The 23,826-nt window shown below is 52.6% G+C and overlaps 1 protein-coding gene across 2 annotated transcripts; it reads left to right on the forward strand.

The window, feature by feature from the left end:
- The first annotated feature begins 299 nt into the window (after positions 1 to 299).
- Positions 300 to 21,003, forward strand: FBLIM1 (filamin binding LIM protein 1). 2 transcript variants are annotated; one of them, XM_068538960.1, is made up of 9 exons: positions 300 to 385; positions 4,024 to 4,140; positions 4,554 to 4,823; positions 8,839 to 9,014; positions 9,578 to 9,695; positions 12,041 to 12,210; positions 14,656 to 14,834; positions 15,659 to 15,776; positions 19,482 to 21,003. In XM_068538960.1, the coding sequence occupies exons 2-9, from the start codon at positions 4,122 to 4,124 to the stop codon at positions 19,593 to 19,595; spliced, it is 1,164 nt and encodes a 387-aa protein (XP_068395061.1). In that variant the 5' UTR covers positions 300 to 385; positions 4,024 to 4,121; the 3' UTR covers positions 19,596 to 21,003. The 2 variants fall into 2 exon arrangements, with proteins under 2 accessions (XP_068395061.1, XP_068395062.1); XM_068538961.1 differs by lacking the exon at positions 4,024 to 4,140.
- Positions 21,004 to 23,826: the final 2,823 nt, after the last annotated feature.

The raw sequence follows: 23,826 nt of genomic DNA on the forward strand, positions 1-23,826 counted from the left end.
AACCCCGGTGACCTAGGGGAGGGGGAGGGGAAGGACCACTGTGGGTTCACAAAGGACGAGGAGGGTGGGCAGCGGAGGAGGCCTCCCACCCTCCAGGCCTGGGTCGAGGGGAAGGGAGGAGTGGTCGAGGGAACAAAGGGATCGGGGAGGGGGCGGCGCGGGGCGCGGCCGGGCAGGTGGGGGGGGCAGGTAGGGGCCGCTTCCGCCCGGCGGGAATCCCGGGCCCCCTCCCCCAAGCTTCACCTTTTATGGTAACGAGGCCGGGGCGGCGGGGCGGAGGGAGCCGAGGGGGCGGAGAGGGCGGAGGGGCGGGAGGCGCCGCGCCGCTCCTGGTTCTGCTCGATCGGGTGACCGACCGGAGCCGCCGGGGGCGCGGGCGGCCCAGGTAAGCGGGGCGGGGGTGGGGTGGGGGTCCTGTCCTTCCGTCCCCGCCCCGGCGACAGACAGGTGACAGCACGGGCAGCCCTCGGCCGGCGCCCACCCTGCTCCCCAGCCGGGACCCCAGCCCCGTCGCTCCCGGTGGGGCCCCGCGGGACGAGGGGCCGCGGGCGCTGTCCTTCTGTCTCAGTCCCTCGGTCTCCGTCCTCCGAGTGGAGGGAGGGCAGTTCTGGGGGGAGGGCTGGGGTCCCTGCCCGGGAGCGGCACGCGGAGAGAAGGGATGGGCAGGGCGGAAGCTCCCGCACAAAGAGGACAGCGTCCCGCACATGGATCGAATTAAAGTCCCCGGCAGCGCCCCACAGTGACCCGGCCGGCCGCCCCGCCGGGCTGCTTGCTGGAGGGCGCTGGGTTTCCGGAGCTCCGGGGAGCTCCGGGCCCCTTTACCCAGCCAGGGTCAGGCGAGGGGAAGGAGTGGCCGCAGGGCTGCCCCTCTCTGGGCCTCAGATCCTCTCGGGGGCTGGGAAGGGGTGGGACTGGGCGATTCCCAAGGTGTGTGCCTGGGGCATCCTGGCCTGGGTCCTCCTGCAGCCCGGATCTGAGGACCCCGGAAAGAGGGTGGGGTGGGCAGTGCCCAGATTCCTGCTCTTCATAATGATGGAAGCTAAGTCCTGGTCCTTGCAGGCCCCCCAGGGGCTCCTCCTCCCCCTCTGGGGCTGAATAACCAGTTAGCTTTTTCTTGGCATCTACCAAGTATCAAGATTTTGAGTACCCCCTCTCCTTTTATCCTCTCAGCCACCCTTCCAGAAAGACCTCATTATTCTCACTTTATGAAAAAACTGAGGCCCAGAGAGGTTCAGTGACCTGCTCAGGGTCGCCCAGCAGGAGAGAAGGGGCCCAGGGTGAACTCAGCCCTTTGTGCCTCTGCTTCCCTGGGGTGGGAGAAAGGAAGAGGGACCTCCTGTGCCAGGCTGCAAGGTCCCCTGCAGGGGGTGTGGGGCTCAGTCTCACTCCCACCTCCAGCAAAGTTTAACTCCCAACCAAGCCTAGTCTACAGCTTAAAGGTAGTTCCAGAGGGTTCTGGAGGGGGTTAGAAGGAGTATGACAGGGGACAGTATGGCGGCGGGGGTGAGGTGGGGTACACTCCCCACCCCTGGAGGCCCTCCGGCTCAGCCAGCCTGGGCCCTGCCCTGGGCCGCAGCCGAAAGCCCGGCTGGGTGGGTGACTGGATCTCAGCCTCCTTCCTTCCTCTTGACAGGAAATGACTTTCCTTCCCTTTGTTTCCACTTTCTCCGCTTACCCAGCTGGATCTCAGATTCGCCCTCGGGGAGGAAGGGTGGCCGCCGAGGGTCCCCTGGGCTGGGCTGGCTGGGAGGCTGCCCCACAGGGAGCTCTCTCACCCACACCCCACACTAGGGTGACCTGGGGTGCAGTGGGACCAGGGGGAAGCCGGGGCTCCCTTTCCTTCCCCGGGGCTGACTGACGGGGCTTTGAAAATCCCTAGCCCGGCCCCTTCCCCTGGGGCCTGAAGTCCCTGCCGGAACCGCAGGGGAGAGGGATGGGGGTGGGGGAGTGCTGCCCAGCTGTGAACATCTGGTCTCAGTGCTGGGACGTTCGCCTTGGACGTTTTCTGAGAAACCAGCAGATCTGATTTCCCGGCGGGGGTGGGCTGGGGTGGAGTGGGGTTCAGGGCAGGAGGGGAGGGAGGCAGAGGAGGCATCCTCAACTGTCTCTGGGGATGAGCCCAGGATATGCTGACCATCAGATAACTGGTCTGGATTGGGCCACCCTGGGGTAAGAACAGGCCTGGGAATTTTGCCCCACCCCTCCCCCCCACCCCTGAGCCATCCAGGGAAGAAAAAGTGTGTCCTCTCAGGCTCAAGGATACCCCCTGGACTTCCAGGTTGCATGGTGCTCTGTTAGAATTCCAAGTCTGCAACCTCTTGCTTGGGGCCTCACCTGGCCTCATCTATAAAGTGGGGGCATAACGCAGGCTGTGTTGAGAATTAGGTGACTTTTGAGGCTGGGAAAGCACTCTCCATAGTGCCTGGCACAGGGCGAGCACTTCATCAGTGAGTGCCCTTGTTTCTTGCATTTAAAGGTTAAATGCACTCTGAAAATTGTTTGCAAAAATAGATTCTTAAACTTGTAACAAAGTATGAAATTGAAGTCGAGGACAACCAACAGAAGCAGATGTACTTCCAAACATCACTTACAAAACAAGAAACAAAAGAGAAGTACTTTAAAGCTTTATTCATATATTGGTTTCTTATTCAGGTTTCTTATCAGAAGGAGCTGCAGGTTTTAACCAAACATAAACCAATTTAAAAGGAATTTAGGAGCATATGTTGTTGTTTTTGTTATTATTATTCTCCATCAGTCTCCAAGAGAGCCCACGGTGGCCAGTGGAGGGAAGACTTTGAGTGGCCACTCGGGCTCCAAGTCCACATTAGGGTCCCTTGGGGCCTCACCCCCGACCCACCCAGCCCCACCTCTCCAGGTTCACTCTTTGGGTCCCTATTTACTCTCCTCCCCATGAATCTATGCGCCGGGCTCTGGGGCCATGTCGGCGTGGCCCATATGGAGAGTAAGATAGAAAAAGGGCACAGTCCTGAGCTGAGTGTGGTCGACTCACCCAGCCCATGACCCCACCTCATCCCTAGCCCCGGAGCCTACTCTCTGCAGGAACCACCTGAGAGAAGGAAAATGGGCTCTCCCTGGTGGGGATGCCGCCCCGCTCCCAGATCCATGCTTTGATGTCCACTGTGAGCCGGACTTGGGTCACACAAACATCACAGACACAACTGAAGGTAGATGAGGTCACTTGTCAGTTGGGGGGGCGGGCAGACATGGTGATGGTGAGTCAGCTGTCATTGCCCTGTGGAACAGACAACCGCCCTGGAGTCGGGAATCAGGGCAGGCTTCATGGAGGAGGTGATGTTTGAGCTAGGCTTCTAAGGAAAAACTGAAATTCACCCTGCAGCAGGGAGGAGAGGAAAAACAGGTGGTGGAAACATGCCAGGGCAAGTAAGGGAGAAAGATGGTCCAGGAACCGTGCGTGGTCCAGGGTGGTCAAAAATAGGTTGAGGCCAGGGAAATTTAGACTTTATCTTGAAGGTAGTAGGGAGCCATGGAAGGCTTTTGACTAGAGGAGAAATAGATTTATGCTCCAGAAAGATCACTCCAGAGACAGGGTAGGAGGCAGGTTTGGAGATCATTGAGGCACCCTCACCCCTGTGCCTGAACCAGGGCTGTGATTCTGGAGATGAGACTTGAGTGAGACGTTCTGGCCATAGAATCAAGACTTGATTGGATGTGGACTCTGATGGCGGAGAAAAGGATGCTGGTTTGTGAGCTGGGCCGGGAGAGGGCAGAAGAGCCAAGTGGCCAAGAGCATGGGCTCTGTGTTCAGATCCCAGGTCTGCTGCTGCATGACCCTGAACAAATGACTTCCACCTCTTCACCTGGGTTTCCTCATCTGTAAGATGGGCACGGTAATTGTGCGGTAATAGTGCCTCTCCGCCGCAGCAGTGGGAGGCTCTGTGAGTTAATGAACAGAAAGTGCTTAGGGCCCCGCTGGCACAGAATAGGTCTTGGTAAATGGTAGCTCTGATTGTTCTTCTGTCCCCTTTCCCTCCTGGAATCCAGCCCTGATGTTCTGACGAGAGTCACACTGTTTCCCGCCCACCGTGGAGCTGGCCTGAACGTTGGGGACGTCAGCTTTCCCAGGAAAATCCAGATCCCAGATGAGGGAGTTAACTTGGGGTGCGGCCCTGGGCTGGGACGGGCAGTCAGCTGCCCTGGGAGTGGGGAGCTGGAGGAGCGGCCCCTCCCTCACGCTCCTTAGAGGAAGGAAATTAATCATTTGTGAGGTGAGCAGGGCAGGTCTGCCCTCTGCTCCTCCAGGTGTGTAGGTCCGGGGGAGGGGTATTCAGGACTGCTGGGTCCCACCCTGTGGCCAAGTCACGTGGTGGGCACCTGCCCTTCCCTGTGGGACATCCGCAGCTCCTTCCGTGGCTGGGTGGGGCGCTGGCACTGTGGAGTGGCTGCTCCTGTCTTGTTGGGAGGGGAGAGGCTCCCTGCCCTGGGGGTGTCTGCGTGCCCAGGTGGAGCACCTCTGCCCCCGCCCCTGCCATGCCCCGAACCCTGCCCAAGCCTGCGCCTCACTCTGTCCCCAGCCCCACCAGAAGCTGAAGCAATGGCCTCAAAGCCTGAGAAGAGGGTCGCCTCGTCTGTCTTTATCACCTTGGCACCTCCACGTCGAGATGAGGCTGTGGTTGAGGAGGTGAGGCGGGCAGGTTGTGAGGCCCGGCCTGGCTGCCCCCGGGCGTCTCCTGCCCCCACGAAGGCACCCGGGGCTGGCTCTGCGGGGAGGCTCCGTTCCTGGACACCCCCCAGCAGGGCTGCAGCTCCAGTGCCAGCTGTTCCACCTCAGCTCTCCAGTGGAGGTAAGAGGGTGAGGGCGGTGGGTGGGAGACCGGGTGAGAGGCATCACCAAGGCGGGGAGGAAATGGCAGGCTCTGAGGTCACTCGTTGAGCACCTACTGTGTCCCAGGCAGCCTCTGGAACCCACCTGCCTGGGTTCGAATCCTGGCTCCCCCACTTCTTGACTGTGTGACATTGGCAGGCCACTTAACCTCTCTGTTCCTCAGCTTCCTAATCTGTAAAATAGAGATAATGATAGTACCCACCTCAAAGGGTCCTTGTGAGGATTAGATGATTTAATACATATGTGAAGTGTTGAGCCCAGTGCCTGCCGTGTAGAAAGTGCTAAATACCCACTGTTATTATTCTGGGCCAGGCACTGGGAATGTGAAAAGAGAGAAGGTTTTCAGCCTGCATGAAAATTACCTCCTAGTGGGGGAAACAGAGATAATAAAAACATAAAATATAACATCAGGAAGACACAAACACTCTACTAGAATAGAACACAGTGAAGAGCTGGGGAGGTGCAACTTTTTATGGGGTGGTCAGGATGGCTTCTCAAAGAAGGTAACATCTCAGCGCAGTTAAGACCTAAATGACAGAGTGGAGCTAGAAGGGAAATGGGAACAGTAAGTGCAAAGGCCCTGAGGCAGGAATGAATTTGGCAAGTTGAAGGACCTGAAAGATAGTTTTGTCTTCTGTTGCGCTCTGCCATTCACTTGCTGTGTGGTCTTAGGCAAGCTGTTTCCTCACTCTGGGCCTCGGTTTCTTCCTCTGGAAGATGGAAATTTGGTCATGTATGTGATGTGAAATCTCAACTGTTGGGTAGAAGCAAGGAAGGATGACAACCTAGGGGCCCGAGGTGGCTCCTCGTCTGATAGGGCACCAGCTCAAACAAGGAGGCACTGAGACGCTTAGTGCGAGAGGCCAGCCCAGGATGGCAGGTGAACCCCCTGGAGTCCTCAGGTGTCTCGTCAGGTGTCCTTCATCCTGGCAGAGATCCCCTCCATCTCTCTCTTGAATTCCTGCCCTAGCTGGGACCTGCCCACCCTTCACAGCTGAATGTCTAGAACCTCAGGCAGGTCCTGGGAGAGGCCTCAGCTCTCCTGCTGTCTCTTCGTGACCTGGTCCCTGACTCAGTCAGCTCACGTAGAGCAGATTGTCACACTTTAGCCGCATCAGCATCCCCTGGGGGCTTGTCCTAACACAGCCGGCTGGGCCCTACCCTGGGCCTTCCTGATTCAGCAGGTCTGCGGTGGGGCTCGCTCGAGAATTTGCATTCCTTACATGTTTCCAGCCAATGCTGATGATGCTCTGGTCTGGGGACCACACTTTGAGAACGACTGTTCCAGTCCAAAGGCGTTAATAGGTGAGACTTGGGGAGGAGAAGAGTCGTTCTCAAAGTGTGGCCTTGGAACCCGAAGCGTCAGCATCACCCAGGAAATGTAAATTCTAGTGTATATTCAAAACGCAATTTCAAAGAGGTGAATTCCCAGAGCTTAGCCCAAACCTGCTGAAGCAGAAGCGCTGGGGTGGGCCCAGCCATCTGCGTTTGGACAAGCCCCCAGGCGATTCTGGGGCAGACTCACAGGTCTAGAACAAGCTTCGCATCTGTATAGCCCTTGGGCAGAGGGGTTCTTATCTTTGTCAAATGGGTGGGAAACCTGAACCCAGAGAGGTGCCCCAGCGAACGTGCAGGGAATGGGACCAGAGCCCAGGCATTTAGGCGGCAGGGCCTTGAGCATTCTCTTGTCTGCTCTCCCTGGGTGTCTAGGGCGGTCTGACCTCGCTGGAGCCTGGCCTGCCTTGTGCCCCCATGACAGGAGGTGGGCAGAGTGCCTCCATGCCCTCTATCCCGGGGCGCTATTAATAGCGCTCCCCTTGAGTGTGGCAGTGGGCACAGCCCTGCGCTGCGGCTTCTCCCCCGAGTTGCCCAGTTGCCTCTCCCCAGGGAGCTGGACAGCCCCTTGTCTGGGCAGCCTGCAGAGGTGGGGGTGACACTATAGTAAGTGTTCCTGGATGGAGGCGATCCTCCACCCCTCCTCCTCCCTCCCTGCCGGGAGCACCCGCTGGCTGGCAGATAGGGTGGAGGCCACCTCCCCACCCGCCATCGCCCCACGCCATGCCACTCCTGTCCTCTGTGTGTCTGTGTGTGTGTGTGTGTGTGTGTGTGTTCGCTGTTGGGTTGTTGCTGTTTAATGAAACTTTTAAACATACACAGGAGTAGGGAAAACAGTACAAGGAACCCTGTATACCCCACATCCAGTTTCAACAGTTACCAAGATTTGGCTACCTTTGTTTCATCTGTTCCTTTTTTTCTTTTCCTTCGTGAAGTATTTAAAAGGAAATGCCAGTAATCAAGTCACTTCAGCCCCACATTCTTCAGGGTGCATCTCTAAATATGGCCTTTTTCTTACATAACCCCAAGGCCAAACAATGCGTAACAAAATCAACAGGAATGCCTTATGATTATCTAATAGTCTATCCATAATTAATTTTCCCTGAATTGTCATAAAAATGCCTTTTAACTGTTGGATTGTAGAGGAAAGGATGGTTTACACTGTGTCTTGTATTTCTTTTGAGCTGTATCATTCAGTGGAATATTTAGCTTTTCCTTGTCTACAAAATGAGGAGAATTAAATGAGATGATTAATCCTTTGAATCAGAATCCAGATAAGGTCCATAGCAGTGCTGGCCAATAAAAACATCATGCAAGTCACAAATGCAAGCCTCCTGTGTAATTAAAAATCTTCTAGTATCCACACTGAAAAAAATGAAAAGAAATATATGATATTACTTTTAATGATATATATTATGCAACCCAATATATAAAATAATATATAAAATTATCTTTTCAGCACGTAATGATTATCAAAATTATTAATGAGCTATTTCACATTGTTTTTTAGTACTAAGTTTTCCGGCACATCTCAATAGCCACATGTGGCTGGTGGCTTCTGTACTGGACAGCACAGATGTATACATTATATATGGTCATTTTTCTTAGGTCTCTTAATTCTAGGGACATCTCCTCTCTTGGTCTCTCCCAGGCCATTAACTTCTTGAAGAAACAGGGTCCATTTCTGTAGAATGTCCCATACCCTGATTTGTCCCTTTGCCTCCCTGTGGTCTCATCCAACTTGCCCCTCTGTTTTCCAAATTTATTATAAATGGAGTTAACTCTAGAAACCTGATTAGTTTGAGTTGGTTTTTTTTTATGTTTTGGGTTTTTTTTTTTTAATAAGGACATTTCATCAATGGTGCCCATCCCTTCCTATACATAACACGAGTCAGAAGACCCCTGATGTCTGCTGAGGTTAATCAGTGGGTTCAGGTGATGATAGCTAGACCTTTCCTTTGGAAAGTTCGCCACCAACTGTCCGCTTGATACTTTCAACACCTAATAGTCATTACCTGACTCTATTATTTAACTAGCTGGTGGTTCCCACCCTTGAGTGACATCAGCATCACCTGGAGGGCTTTTTAAACACCCCATGACTGGGCGCCAGCCCAAAGCTTCTGATGGTGCAGCTGCATGGCAGGCCGAGAAGTTGTGTTTCTAACAAAGTCCCAGGTGGTGCCATGCTGCTGGTCCAGGAGCCACACCTTGGGAACCACAGTCTCAGGGGTTAGTTTTGCTTACGTCTGCACAAGGCCCATCCAGCGGGGATTTCAGGCGCTCTAGCGCCCGGGTAGGGGAGGCTTGCTAGGAAGGGCTTTGGCGGCTACTGTTTTCTGAGCCTGTGCCACGTGCCAGCCACTGTGCCAAGCCCTCACCTGCATCATTTCACTTAATCCTCATTAACAGCCCTAAGCCATTGAGACCCATGTTCCAATTGAGTAAACTGAGGCTCAGAGAGATTGTTTCTTGCCGAAGGACACACAGCAAGTCAGTGGCAGTCAGAGATGGAACCCAGGTCCGGGTGACCCTGGACCTGAGCCTTTAGCCACCATGCTGCACGGCCTTCTGGGCAAGTGTCCCCTCCTCTGTGCACCTGCAGAGACTCTGGCCAACCCACCCTCCCCTTCTGGTTGCAGGATGTTCGCTTCCTCCCCCTCCCCTGGATGGCGAGGACGCACTCCCCGACCTGGACCTCCTCCCACCTCCGCCGCCGCCCCCTCCAGTGTACCTGCCTCCCGATGAGGAGCCCCCTGCCCCGATGGGGACGTCACTCATTTCAGACTTAGAGCAGCTGCCCCCACCCCCGCCGCAGGTACCGCCATCCCTTGGTCCCTGACGGAGCCCCGTGGGTTGGGGAGGGAGGGTCGGGGCCTTTCGGGGTTCTAGGCCTGGAGGTTGTTTGGTCCCTTCTCCTACTTCAGGGCAGTCCCTCTTCAAAACTCTTTCAGGCTGGTATAAATTAGGCGTGGTTTTCAAGGGCCCTGGAGAAGGGGTGCCACACCCTTCCCCCCGCTAAGTGCCTCCTTCATCTCTGAGGACGGCATTCCCCTGTGTCTAACCTAAATCCCTTATGCTGCATAGAAAACCCATATTTAATCCTCTGCGCTTAACAGAGGCGTTGTAGAAATGGGAGAGGTTCCAGGCCAAGGGAAACCCTGATTCCAGGAGATTCCTTAGAAGCAGAGGGAGGTAGCTTTGAAGGAAGCTACTTCCCTGGTTGAAGGAACCCAGGGCAAGGAGCTGGGAGATCTGGCCTCAGTTTCTGCCTCTGTACAAAGGGGCTAATTGCGCCTGGTGCCACCAGATGAGGAGCAGAGCTGAGAGGGCCGTGTGCGGTCCCCACTGGGTGACTCTTCTCCCCTTCTATCCCCGCAGCCCCTCGTGGAGGGGCCTCCACTGCAGCCTCGGCCCAGTCATCTCAGACCCACAGAAGAGGAGCTGCCACCTCCCCCAGAGGAGACTGTGGGCTTCCCCGAGAGAGAGGCCTCCACAGGTATGGGCACAGGGGCGGCAGGACTGTGTGTGACCCCCAGGGGCCCAGCATGAGCTTCCAGGGGGAAGCAGGAGGGAGGGGCCACCGTGTCTGTCCCAGCTCACAGTACGGTGATGGGCCTTATAGTTGTGCATCAATTTTATTTTTATTGCATTAACCTTTTTTCCTTTATAACTAAAATCCATTTAAATATTGATCAGCAAACTTTGCCATGATAGCAAAAATGCCCTAAATTGTTTCACTATGTAATTTTTTGAATACATAACACCCTTACATAGTACAAAAGAAAAAGCACAAAAGGGCACACACTGTGAAAAGTCTTTCCTCTGCCCCATCCCTGTATCACCTAGTTTCCTTCCAGATAGACAACCTGTTAATACCTTGTGCATATCCTTTCAGAGATATCTTACGCGTATGCAAGCAGATACAAATACACCCTTCCCCCATTTCCCCACAAATAATAGCAAGCTCTGTGCTGTTCTGCACTTTGCTTTCATTCCTTTGCAGTCTTAGAGCTCGCTCCACATCAGAACATAAAGAGGCTCCTTGTTCTTTTTCACAGCTGTGTAGTATTCCTTAGCAGGGCCCAGCCACATGCATTTAACTAGTTGCCTGTGGACAGGTGCTCAGGTGGTAATGCTGAGTGAACCGCCTTGCACCTGATCATTTTGCTTGGGTGCAAGTTTGTGAGATAAATTCCTAGAAGAGGAAGCACTGTGATATTTTTGCCAAGTTGTCTTTCTTGGTCATCCAGATCTACATTCCCACCAACAGTTTCGGAGTGCCCGTCTGCCCACAGACTCTCCAGCACTGTGTGTTACTTATTTAATAAATGGCTATTAAGTGCCTACCATGTACCAAGGCCTTCTCTAGTCCAGGGTTGTAAAATAATTCTCCTCTGGTTTCTTCCAGCGTTCTTATGGTTTCCCTTTTCACATTTAGATCTTTGATACATTTGGAATTATCTGGGTGTAAGGTGTCACGACAGAGTTCCTTCTTTTGACTTTTCTGCAGATGGCAACCCAGTTGTCCTAACGCTATGTGTCTTTTTTTTTCTTCTTCTTTCTAGTTGTAGCGTGCAGGCTCCAGGGCACACGGGCTCTGTAATTGTGGCATGCGGGTTCCAGAGTGCGTGGGCTCTGTCGTTTGTGGCACGCAGGCTCTCTTGTTGAGGCGCGCGAGCTCAGTAGTTGTGGCTGTGGCTTAGTTCCCCCGCAGCATGTGGGATCTTAGTTCCCTGACCAGGGATTGAACCCGCGTCCCCTGCATTGGAAGGCGGATTCTTTACCACTGACCACCAGGGAAGTCCCACACTATGTGTCTTGATTTTAGCTTTTTAAAGACCCTTTGCCTTTTTTTTGTTTTTTGTTTTTTGTTTTTTTTTTGGCCACGCTGCTTGTGGGATCCTAGTTCCCCAACCGGGGAACCAGGGATTGAACTCAGGCCCTTGGCAGTGAAAGCATGACGTCCTAACCACTGGCCTGCAAGGGAATTCCCCACCTTCCTTCTTTATCTTTTTTTTTTAAAGTAAGGTTTTATTTATTTATTAATTTTTATTAACAAGTTCACAGCTCGTTGCTGTGAGCGGGCTTCTCATTTCGGTGGCTTCTCTTGTTGCGGAGCTCGGGCTCTAGGTGCATGGGCTTCAGTAGTTGTGGCACGCAGGCTCAGTAGTTGTGGCTTGCGGGCTCTAGAGCGCAGGCTCAGTAGTTGTGGCGCACGGGCTTAGTTGCTCCGTGGCATGTGGGATCTTCCTGGACCAGGGCTCGAGTCCCTGTCCCCTGCATTGGCAGGCGGAGTCTTAACCACTGTGCCACCAGGGAAGTCCCCCACCTTCCTTCTTCTTTTTTTTTTTTTAATTAATTAATTTATTTTTGGCTGTGTTGGGTCTTTGTTGCTGAGCGTGGGCTTTCTCTAGTTGCGGCGAGCGGGGGCTACGTTTCATTGTGGTGCGCAGGCTTCTCATTGCGGTGGCTTCTGTTGTTGCGGAGCATGGGCTCTAGGCTCTTGGGCTTCAGTAGTTGTGGCTCGCGGGCTCTAGAGCGCAGGCTCAGTAGTTGTGGCACACAGGCTTAGCTGCTCCACCGCATGTGGGATCTTCCCGGACCAGGGCTCGAACCCGTGTCCCCTGCACTGGCAGGCAGATTCTTAACCACTACGCCACCAGGGAAGTCCCCCCACCTTCCTTTTAATGTCCCTCATGACCCTGCCCATGAGCTGAGGCTGCATTTACAACGCCCGGGGCTTTGAGACAGAGACCTGGCACTCCTGGCCAGTTCTGGGTGGCGACTGGGTACAGTTCTTCCAGGCTGGGCGGGTCATGGCCTGTATCTCCTCTACCCCAGACGTCTGTGCCTTCTGCCACAAGACCGTGTCCCCTCGAGAGCTGGCTGTGGAGGCCATGAAGAGGCAATACCATGCCCAGTGCTTCACGTGCCGTATCTGCCGCCGCCAGCTGGCCGGGCAGAGCTTCTACCAGAAGGATGGGCGGCCCCTCTGTGAACCCTGCTACCAGGTAAGCCCCAGGGCAGTTCCCCAAGTGCCTGGCACTGAGCTGGGCACCTGGAAGACGTGGTATGATCTCTTTCTCCACAACAATCTGGGGAGGTAGGCACTGGTGACCCATTTTACAGATGAGGAAATTGAGGCTCAGGGAGGGGAAGGAACTCAGCCAGGGTATGTTCATTTCCTGTGACTGCCATAACGAATGACCACAAACTTGGTGCCTTCAAACAGTACACATTTATCCTCTTATGGTTCTGGAGGTCCGAAGTCCAAAATCAGTTTCACTGAGTCAAAATCAAAGTGTTTTGCTCCCTCCAGAGGCTCTAGGGGAGAATCCATTTCCTTGCCTTTTGCAGCTTCTAAAGCCATATTTCTTGGTTCCTTGGTCCATCTTCCAACTCAGCAGTGTGGCATCTTGCATCAGTACCTCTTTTCCTTCTGTGTCAAATCTCCCTCTGCCTCCCTCTTGTAAAGATACTTGCGATGACATTTGGGGCCCACCTGGATAACCCGGGATAATCTCCCCATCCCAAGATCCTTAACTCAGTCACATCTGCAAAGTCTCTTTTGCCATGTAAGATAGTCGCAGACTCCAGGGCTTAAGATCCAGATATCTTTGGGGGCATCATTCAGCCTTTTACACTGTCACCCCAGGGCTCTCTGGTTCTCAACCCTGCCCGTGGTTTTGTTTTGTTTTGTTTTTGTCCATGCCACGCGGCTTGCCGTATCTTAGTTCCCCAACCAGGGACTGAACCTGGGCCCTCGGCAGTGAAAGCACCGTGTCCAAACCACTGGACCACCAGGGAAGTCCCATCCTGCCCGTGGTCTTGCTGCTCCCTCACCTAGAGCCACAAGGTTCCAGTACACGGTGTGACGGGGCATCTCTGGGTACCAAAGACAGTCTGAGAGAGCTAGTTTGGATGCCAAGGTGTTAGAATTGCTAACTCTCTAGTGGCATGTGGTGGCGTTTTTCCAGGTTGTATACAGAACTCCCACGTATGCATCACCTGGGGGTACAGTGGATCTCACCTTGTCCTTATAGATTGGTAGCACCTGGCAATCTGCATTTTTAACAAGTCTCTCAGGTGATTCTGATACACATTGAAGTCTGAAAACTACTGATTTGAGGTGTTAGAATATTTGGAATTGGGACTATTTAGAAAGCTCAAAATGATCTGATCCCAGGCAGTAAGGTGCTGTGGAAGGAGAAGGGAGCCAGCCCATCCCACCCTGACCCTCTGACCCCATCAACATGACAGTGGGGGGTGTCCTTACGCTCTTCCCCAGCTTGGAGCCAGGCAGGGGTGAGGCACTGAGGCGAAGAAGGGGTGAGGGTGGGCTTACAGCTGGGAGCAGCCAGGAGGGGCTTCAGCAGTGTGCTGGTGAGACAAGGGCTGCCCCCAGGACGGTGGAGGGGGGAAGCAGGGGGAAATGCTTCCCCCACCAAACGTATCTGTCCAGAGGAAATCAGGTTAAGATGAACAGGAAGGGGAAGAGACATGCAGGGGAAAAGGTGGATGGGTTAGCAAGAGGCCCTCTGTTCTGCCTCAGTGATACCTACCCCTTTCTTTCTCCTTCTCTCTCTTTCTCTCCCTCTCTCTCTCTGTCTCTCTCTCTCTCATCCCTCCTCATTCCAGAAAGGATTTGAGGCAGCTTATAAGAACGCACATATACCTGTAGTCAATAATAATGTTGTAGGACTTCCCTGGTAGTCCACTGGTTAAAACTCCGTGCTTCCACTGCAGGGGGCATGGGTTCAATCCCTAGTCGGGGAAGTTCCACATGCTGCACGGTGCAGCCAAAAAATAATAATAATGTTGTACACTTAAAACTTCATTGTTAAGAGGATAGATCTCATATTAGGTATTCTTACCACAGTAACATAAAAAAAAATTTTTAGAGGATACATATAATACCATGAGATATAAAATAAATAGATAAAACAGAGGAAAATCAAGGTAGACAGTTAGTACCCCAAAAATACGTGAATGAAAGACCCCTGTACTCATCCTAAAAGTGGAGCATGGAATTGGACTGAGAGCTTCCAAGTGGCCAAATGGAAAAAGGTAATAAGTTTCAAGGTTTATCGTCCATAAAATAAAAAGCACAGCAATTCCTCTGGGAATGCCTTTTACTGACTCTGAAGTTTTAGAGAAATTTCTCCTATGGGCCCTCATGGACCCTGGCCTCAAGCATTTCCTAGTAACAAAAAAAATGCAGTCATAGCTTCATGGCAGGATTCCTGACTGTACACCAGGGATATAGTGCCAAACTCGATCCCCTCTAAGCAATGTGGAGGTTTGGGGGTAGTAGTTCCAGGCCAATTGCATGAATGTGAGCACCTCTTCCGTATCTCTGCCTTCTGGGCCCCTGTGGGTAGCCAGTCTGATGCCCCTTGTGGCTTGGAGTGGGCGCACCCATGGGATGGCTCTGAGGCAGTGGCCCTCTGTCCCAGGACACCCTGGAGAAGTGTGGCAGGTGTGGCGAGGTGGTCCGGGAGCACATCATCAGGGCCTTGGGCCAGGCCTTCCACCCCACCTGCTTCACGTGTGTGACCTGCGCCCGGTGCATCGGGGATGAGAGCTTTGCCCTGGACAGTCAAAATGAGGTGTACTGCCTGGACGATTTCTACAGGTACAAGAGGGGTCCGTGCACTGCATGGGGCACGGAGGACAGGGTGGGGCTCAGGCGGGATGGAGGAACCGAGCCTGAGTGCTGGGGGCTGGGTCAGAGCTGGCCTGCAGAATCCAGGACTGCCTGTTCCACATACCCTGTGTTGGACTTAGCACCTGCTTGCAGCTGACACTTTTTGAGCAATTCCCCTTGGGTTTAGGCCATTTAATCTCAAAACTGTCTTACAGGCAGACACTATTAAAGGTTCTGTTTTAGCAGATGTGGAAACTGAGGCATGCGGTACATAAGTACCTAAAGTCTCCCCGATCGTAAGTATGGAAGCTGCGATTCAAACCCCCACTGACCTGATGTCCAGGCCTTGCTCTCAAACCCCAGACCGCAGTGCCTCCCCTCAGAGCTGGAGCCGTATGGAGTGGTAGCGACACACATCTGCAGGGCCCCGTCCCTGCCCTCGAGTTGCTCGCTGCCCAAGGGGAGAGACAGGTGTGCCTAGTAAAAAAGGAAAGAAGAAGGAAAAGCAGTGACCTATAATACAAGACAAATGAAATGGGTGCCCCTCTGCTTCCTTAAATTCTAATGTTCCCATCACTTAACTTGCCTTGAGCTAATTATACCCTGGGAAGCAGGGTCTGATTACACAGGTCTCTCCATCCGCTCCTGCCAGGAAGAAATAGGCGTGTGTGGTTGTAGCTCCAGGTGTAGTTAGATAGCAACGGGTCTGAAATAGCTCTGGGAGGTGAACCAGAGCTGGCCTGCGTTCTGACAGCTAATTTCTGTGGTTGTTGGCGTGAACGCCTCCTGAGCATAAGTTTCTTTCCCTCTAGGAAATTCGCCCCTGTGTGCAGCATCTGTGAGAATCCCATCATCCCCCGAGACGGGAAGGATGCCTTCAAAATCGAGTGCATGGGAAGAAACTTCCATGAGAATTGCTACAGGTGTGAGGTGAGTGGAGCAGTGCTGATTTAGTAAGATGCAGTTGATCCTGTTCAATCACCACACAAGCCCTGTTGAAAGCCTGCTGTGTGCCAGGCCCTGGGCCGGGACAAGTCCAGGCTGGGGCTCTGCTCTCAGATTGCTCACCATCCAATAGCAGAGACAAATGAAAATGAAAATAATTACAAATATGCTCTATTAATCCGAACTCTTTGAGTTAATGATAGAAACCAAACTCAACCTGCTTTCTGCAAGAAAGGGGATCTTACGGGAAGGCTCTTGATGGTGATATCATTGATGACATCAAATGATATCATAAGGCTCTCTCTCCATCTCTCGGTTCTGCCTTTCTTGTGTGTTTGCTTCATTTTCTCTTCCTGTGGGCTGGCATCCTCTGTGGGGCAGGGGGTACAGTGCGTGACCATGGTTGGCTCAGGTTTATATCCTTCCAACTTAGAAACCCCATCTAGGGATCCCGTACAGTCCCAAGAAGGCCTCTGATTCACCCAGCATGGGTCACATGCCCATTCTGGACCAATCAGTGGCCAGGAGCTATGATTGATAACCTCTGGGGCCAGGCAGGTAGGACTGTATGAAACAGACTGGGGGATGCTGGGCAGGCCCACACCACAGATGTCCTTTTCAGGTGCTAAGAAAGAGCATGTATAAATCAGCTTTGGGACAAAGAAGGCAGTGATCAAGTCAAGTGATCAAGGCTGGTGCAATCAAAGGCACTCTTTTAGAGGAGGCAGTGCTTAACCTGGGTTTTGCAGGATGAGTAGGAGTTTGCCACGTATTCAGAGAGGGGAAATGAAGTCCAAAAAGAGGTATGGGCCTGTGAAATCCTACTGTGGCACAAACAGCCTGAAGAATCGGAGGAAGTAGAAGTTTCGAGGAGTGTCTGGAGTGTAGAGTGCTGGATGGTGGTGGTAACAGTGAGGCCAGAGAGAAGGAAAGGGCCCCCTCTGCCAAACGAAGGAGTCTGGACTTCAGGCTGCAGGGAGTGGTGAGGCTGAGGTGGGGAGGCTGGTTAGAAGCCGGTGCAGCAAGAAATGCCTGGGGAGTCGCACAGGCCCCACACTCAGAAGGGTCCCGTGCTTGCTTTGAAGCTCTGCTGTCATTTTCTTTTAATTCGTCATTTTTGACTAAGGGATTCTGCATTTTCATTTTGCCCTGAACCCTGCAAATTATATAGTCAGTCCTGCTGGGGAGGCTGTAAGAGTCCTCCCCTACCTCTTCCTGTCGCCTCCATGTCACCGATGTTTCTGTCTTCTCTGGTAATGGTGACAAAGGTGTCACCTAAGTGGGGACTCCAGAGCAAGTCTCTCTTTTTTTCTTTCTTTCTTTCTTTTTTTTAATTGAAGTATAGTTGATTTACAATGCTGTGTTAGTTTCTGGTGTACAGCAAAGTGATTCAGTTATACATATATATATTCTTTTTCATATTCTTTTCCAGTATGGCTTATTACAAGATACTGAATATAGTTCCCTGTGCTATACAATAGGACCTTGTTGTTTATCTATCCTATCTGTAATAGTTTGTAACAGAGTAAATCTCTTAATCAGCCAGTGAGTGATTCCAAACATTTATTTACGCACATTTAAACAGATATGTAGGGAGTTCTCTGGTAGTCTAGTAGTTAGGATTTGGCGCTTTCACTGCCATGGCCCGGGTTCAATCCCTGGTCAGGGAACTGAGATCCCACAAGTCTCGTGATGCAGCCAAAATTAAAACAATAATAATAATAATAAAAACAGATATGTAGAACCAAGAAGCATTTTCGCTGAGGGTGACCAGGGAGTTTAGTCGAGAAGTTGACACATTGCTTCATGATTATGTTGATTTGTTCTAGTTCAAAGTCCGGCTGATAATGCATCTTGAAAGAACAATGGTGAAATTCAGGTGCTGTTATTGCTATAGCCCACGTTAGATCCAGTGGTGACTGGCATTTGCCCGGGCCTGGCTGGTGAGCAAATAAGCCCTCCCTGCTCCTCCTTGCTCAGCTTGGCTGAGGCTACCGGGAACATTGCCCAGGCTCTGCCATGAGTCAGAGTTTGGACTCCACCAGCTGTATATCAGGCTGTAAGGCTCCAACTACAGCGGCCTAAGCAGATGTGGGTGCTGTTTCTCTAGGAAGGGAAATGGGTTTCAAGATGCCATCCATGCTCCTTTCACCATTCCTCCCTACCTTTTTTTTTTTTTTGGCTGCACTGCCCTGCATATGGGATCTTAGTTCCCTGACCAGGGATCGAACCCGTGTCCTCTGCAGTGGAAGCTCCGAGGCTTAATCACTGGACTGCCAGGGAATTCCCCATTCCTGCCTACTTTGTGGTCCATGTTATTTCTTACTATTGCTGGAAGGGTAACAATACCTTCATACTTGGCTAGTATCTTATTTATTTTATTTAATTAATTAATTTATTTATTTATTTATTTATTTATGGCTGCGTTGAGTCTTCGTTGCTGCGCACGAGCTTTCTCTAGTTGCGGTGAGCGGGGGCTACTCTCCATTGCGGTGCACGGGCTTCTCACCGTGGTGGCTTCTCTTGTTGCGGAGCACAGGCTCTAGGTGTGCGGGCTTCAGTAGTTGTGGCACACGGGCTTAGTTGCTCCTCGGCATGTGGGATCTTCCCGGACCAGGGCTCGAACCTGTGTCCGCTGCATTGGCAGGCAAATTCTTAACCACTGCGCCACCAGAGGAGCCCTCGGCTAGTAGTTTTTAATATATAAAATGCTTTCATGCACATCACCTTATTTAATCCTAATGATGATCTTTCGATATGGGAGTTCCCGTCTCCATTTAAGATGAGGAAACTGAGGGTGAGAAAAGTGGTTCTGCCTCGTGTTCTTCTGGGCTGGGTTTGGCCAGCTTTCTGCCACCTGACAGCTCCTTCGCAAACTGTGCAACTCGGTCATGGCTGATTCTCGTTTAGAAGAGGTCACATGTGCCCCGGTGGGACTTTAGGTTTGGCACTTGGTGCTCTCAGAATGCCGAACAAGTGGCTGTTAGGAATAGCCCAGAGTCCCCTTGAGACACTCGAGGTGCAGTTCCAGGGAAGAGACACACAAGGGTGTCCTCCCCAGCTGGCCGAGCTGGGTCAGGATGGCACCCGTGACCCCGAAGTTGTCTCTATGGAGACCAACCCCTCTGTTCTGATCAATGGAGCTTCCAGGGGACGCCAGCCGTGCCCTGAGCCGGGTCTCTGGACATTAATTGTTCCTGTTATTTCCCGCGTGTGCCCGAGTGAGGCCCAGATGAGGTGCGGGCTTGTGGCAGAATGGTGAATTTGGCAAAGTTTGGGCCCCAAGTCCCCATCCTCCTCATTGTAAAATCTTTTGGTGATTTAGAAAATTGGAAATATTAAGGTTTGTGCTAGTGTTGAAGCTGTTCAGGCAGTGGAACAACAAAAAGAATCCTGAACTCTGAGCCTGGAGACCCCGTCCCCTCCCAGCTCTGGAACCAGCTGTGTGACCTGGGGCAGGCCGCACCCCTCCCCGGACCTCAGGGAGGGTGTTAAGGCCCTTCTAGCCCTTTCCACGGCCCCTCAGGGGGCTTCTCCACCAGAGGGCCCCCTCTTCTCCCAGTGTCCTCGGTTCTCCCCTCAGCTGATCGCGTTAATTTCCTCAGTGGACGCTGGCGAGTCCCACCTGCGCACACTCCACGCCGCAGTGCTCGGGCCTGGGGTCCATCCGCGTGTGCCTTGTTCCCGCAGGACTGCAGGATCCTCCTGTCTGTGGAGCCCACGGACCAAGGCTGCTACCCTCTGAACAACCGTCTCTTCTGCAAGCCGTGCCACGTGAAGCGGAGTGCTGCGGGGTGCTGCTGAGGGCACCCGTGGGCTGGGGGCCGTGGTCGCACACTAGCCCCGCTCGGGGTCCCTCCCCAACCTGTCTCCCTTCCTGACCTGCTGTTGCACACTTTCCTTCCGAGCCACACAGGGACCAGCCTGCAGGCCTGCCCCTCATGTCCAGGACCCAGGCCTCCTCCCAGCTCAGAGCGCCCTTTAGACTCTCAGCTGTTCCTTCTCTCCTCTGGGCACCAGGAGGCTTTCGTACCATGAGTATCATGCCTGGGGGTCCCATCTCCACGACTCTGGCCCCTCGTGAGCACTGGCCTTGACCTCCATTTCCAGGGGTGAGTTGGGGTGAGTCTCTAGATGGCACCTTGTGTCCCTAGCAATGACACATTAGCTCTGGGGGTGCTGAGACCAGCTCTGCCTTGCAGGACTGAACTATTTCAGGAAAACTGCAAAGTCCCTTAAAAAGCACTATTTTTAAAATTTGGAGTTTAAGTGATGAGAAACATTCTTCAGATTTTTTGGAGGGGAGGTGGGAATCTTAAAAGAAAATGCCTTCTGTTGTTCATAAATGTACAAGATTGTGACCTACTGGTGGCGTGGCCATGGACCTCCCACACTGGGGACATGTCATGCTGACATGGGGCCCAGGAATGAACCTGAACAGCAGAGGCAGGAGCGAAGGATGACACGCTGACACCCAAGGAAGTCAGCAACCCCTGCACCCTGGCTTCCGGTGCCTCCTTCTGTGTGCAACAGTGATTCAGCAGACATGGATTGAGTGCCTGTTGTCTGCTGGGGAGCAGAGTACAGGAGCTCTGAGTGTGCCTCCTGCAGCAGCCTCGACTACGGCCGTGCACACGCATGCGCACACACACACACACACACACACACATTCCTCCAGGACAGCAACACGGGTGTCCCCCAACCCCTACTCGGGCCCTCCAGCCCAGGCTGCCCTGTGACCACTGCCTTCTTAAGGCCACACCTAGAAGATTCTTTTTCTCTTTTAAGGAAAATCATTTTTGTTGCTTTGTAACTTCTAAGACATTTTGTAGAACATGAACACATTAAACAAGATGTGCTTTCCTCCCTGGGGTTGTCTCGATGTACCATGTGCTCCTAGGAGGGTGCCCTGGGCTCCAAGTACCAGGAGAGTTTCTCTGTAGGGCCCCTTAAGGGCTTCAGACCAGAGCACAGCTTCTTGCCCGAAGCTTAGAGCGGCAAGTTGCAAACTCCAGGCCTTCCCATACCTCCACAATTTCTATCATACAAGGACCTCCTATTCTATTATCTCCTTAATATTTTCTTTAACTTAACGTCCTTTTTTTTTTTTTTTTACTCACCGATTTAGTCTTAGGTTAACTAAGCAATATATCCATGCAGTCACATGTCGATGTGCTAGTTATACATGAAAATAAATGCATAACTATTCGAAGTTTGTCTGTGTTCCAACTAAGACCTCACCTAGGTAAATGCTGGCCTTTGATAGTAGCACCAGGAAAATGTCTGAGCATCTGCTCAGTGTGGCATGAATGTCCAGCAAGTGCCTGTATCCCCTGCCCCCAAACTGGGGCTCTTCTCAGCAGGTCAAGAAACTCTTGTCCCTCCTCATCCCCAGCAATGAAGACTTACACTGGCCAGCTCACAGGTGCACTGTTCCTGGACACACCCACCAGCAATGAGGTGGCTGCTGGGTGACCAGGGTGGTCCCTGCAGGAGGTCCTCTAAGGCCACCAAATCCTTTAGCAGAGTCAACACCGCCCTCAGGATGTGCTCTCTGCACGTGGGCCATGCTGCCCGTGAGCTTGCTCGCCCGCTGCAGCTCAGACACCACCAGCTGGGCTTGGTGAGCGCAGCTCCGGAGAGAAGGATTCGGGGACAGAAAGGGCACTGGACCTGGGGGCAGGTGACCCCGGTCTCAGACCTGGCTCTGCTTCTCTACAGTGTGGACAAGTTATTAATCATCTGAGCCTTGCTTTTCTCATCTCTAAAATGGAAGCAACACTAGTATCTATCATAGAAGATTGCTGGGATAGAAGTGTTGGGCTGGTGAGGTTTCTGACAAGCTCGTGAGTCCCTTGTACCGTCTGGTGCTGGCTGGCAGTTCTTAGCCATCACTCCTGTCAGCGTTCCTCCACGGTCCTTTTGAAGCCCATCAACCAGAGACCACTGGGGACATGCCCGCAGTTCGCAAAGTTGGGTTTATCATGCTGGCTGCAGGGGGCGGGGCGCACTGCATGGGGAACGGCAGGGCATCTCAGTAAGCGAGAGTTGGGGGGCTCCTAGAAATTGGGTAGGTATTGAGGGGTTTGGGGAGGATTTAAGGAAGCAGGGGTTTGCTCCGGATGATGTGTGCTGTCAGGAAGCAGGGGCATTCTATGGTTGAGAAGCTTGATTCTTTTCTATCTAGGATGTGGCGCTGTAGCTGTGGTTGGTAGGGGAGCAGCAGTGGCTCATAGGATGAGGGATATTGGCCATTTTTGTATCTAGCCCAGAGGTGCTGGGCTCCAGGACACGCCTACAGTGCTCTGTGAGGTTGGAGCTCACCAAGGCCCAGAGGTGAGGGCCAGGCTAGCAGCTCCCAGCTGTCGGGCCACTTTTCTCTCTTAGTCGCCAAGTTTGGTTTGGTGTGGTTTTTCTTGTCATAAAATTGTCATCTTGTGCTGTGGTTCCTCGTGTCCCAGCCTATTTCTGGTTGCTTGTGTTTGGAAGGGTGGTGTCTGGATGAAATTCTGAGGGGTGCCTTTGTCTTCTGGGCCGCACATTCATAAATCACTCCATAAGGGGACACTTCTAGGGAGATTTATGCAACGTAAAATAAGCCAGTCAGGAAAAGACAAGGTGCTGTATGATTCCACATATGTGAGGTCTTGAGTAGTTAAATTCATAGAAGGGTGGTGGGTTAGGGGCTACAGGGAGGGGGGTTAGGGAGTTGTTGAGTGAGTACAAAATGTGAGTTTGCACAATGAAAAGTGGTCTGGAGATGGATGGGGGGAGGTGGTTGCACAACAGTGTGAATGTACTTAATGCCACTGAACACTTAAAAGTGGTTATCTAGGGCTTCCCTGGTGGTGCAGTGGTTGAGAATCTGCCTGCCAATGCAGGGGACACGGGTTCGAGCCCTGGTCTGGGAAGATCCCACATGCCACGGAGCAAATGGGCCCGTGAGCCACAACTACTAAGCCTGCGCGTCTGGAGCCTGTGCTCCGCAACGAGAGGCCACGACAGTGAGAGGCCCGCGCACCGCAATGAAGAGTGGCCCCCACTTGCCACAACTAGAGAAAGCCCTCGCGCAGAAACAAAGACCCAACACAGCCATAAATAAATAAATAAATAAATAAATAAATAAATAAATAAATAAATAAAGTTACGTCTGTTTAAAAAAAAAAAAAAGTGGTTATCTAAGGAGCCTGCCTGCTGCAACTAAGGAAGCCCACGTGCTGCAACTAAGGAGCCTGCCTGCCGCGACTAAGGCCCAGTGCAACCAAATAAATAAGTTAATATTTTTTAAAAAATGGTTATGGTGGTAATTTTATATTATGTACATTTTACCACAGTTAAATAGTATACATAATTGGATGCTTGGAGACAGGGTGAGGAGCTGATAAAGTGGTGTAAGAGTCCCGAGGTGGGGACGTGCCACGCCCCACACTGGGGTCCTAGGAAGGCTGTCCATTACTGTGTGCAAACCCAGTGAGTGAGATGCTGCAGGCTGACCTGGGCTTCCTGAAGGCAGGTGCTGTGCACGGCCACTAGAGGGCAGCATGGGCCAGCGAACCAGACATTGAGCCCTGGGGAGCCAACGTTCTCATGCCCCTCACGGGGTCCTCAGCTTCTCCAGATGCAAAATGGGAATAATTCCTGCCTGCCCACTGCACATGGTTGCAGTGAGGCTGAGAGAACAAAACGACTTGGAAAACTAGAAAGTGAGCGATGTGGCTGTGGAATTGCTGCAAGCGGAACATGGGTCTTGGAGGGAGACCCACGTCAAGAGACTGAATTTCTCATCTGCCCAAACCCCTACCTGTTAGGAGGGTCCCCTGGGAGTTCCCATGCTGCCACCCCTGCAAGTCTATATCTGGGAACCTGGGCTCGGTAAGCATAGAATTGGGACACGGGACGCCGTGAAGTTGCTAGGAAACCCTGAGCTTTCCAGTTTGTCACCCTGTCCCGAGAGTCCCCCTTAACCCGAGGCCACACCCGGCACGTGCCAACCCCTCCAGGGCAACCAAATGCTGCTCTCTACTCTGCTAGGGAC

This window comes from Eschrichtius robustus, chromosome 3 (assembly GCF_028021215.1).
Source record: "Eschrichtius robustus isolate mEscRob2 chromosome 3, mEscRob2.pri, whole genome shotgun sequence".
Taxonomy (NCBI): Eukaryota; Metazoa; Chordata; class Mammalia; order Artiodactyla; family Eschrichtiidae; genus Eschrichtius; species Eschrichtius robustus.

Excerpts from the sequence above, each read along its gene's own strand:
- FBLIM1 (XM_068538960.1), top strand. Across the intron at positions 9,015-9,577 it reads TGCCCCCACCCCCGCCGCAG|CCCCTCGTGGAGGGGCCTCC; the intron begins GTACCGCCATCC and ends CTATCCCCGCAG. Across the intron at positions 14,835-15,658 it reads TGCCTGGACGATTTCTACAG|GAAATTCGCCCCTGTGTGCA; the intron begins GTACAAGAGGGG and ends CTTTCCCTCTAG.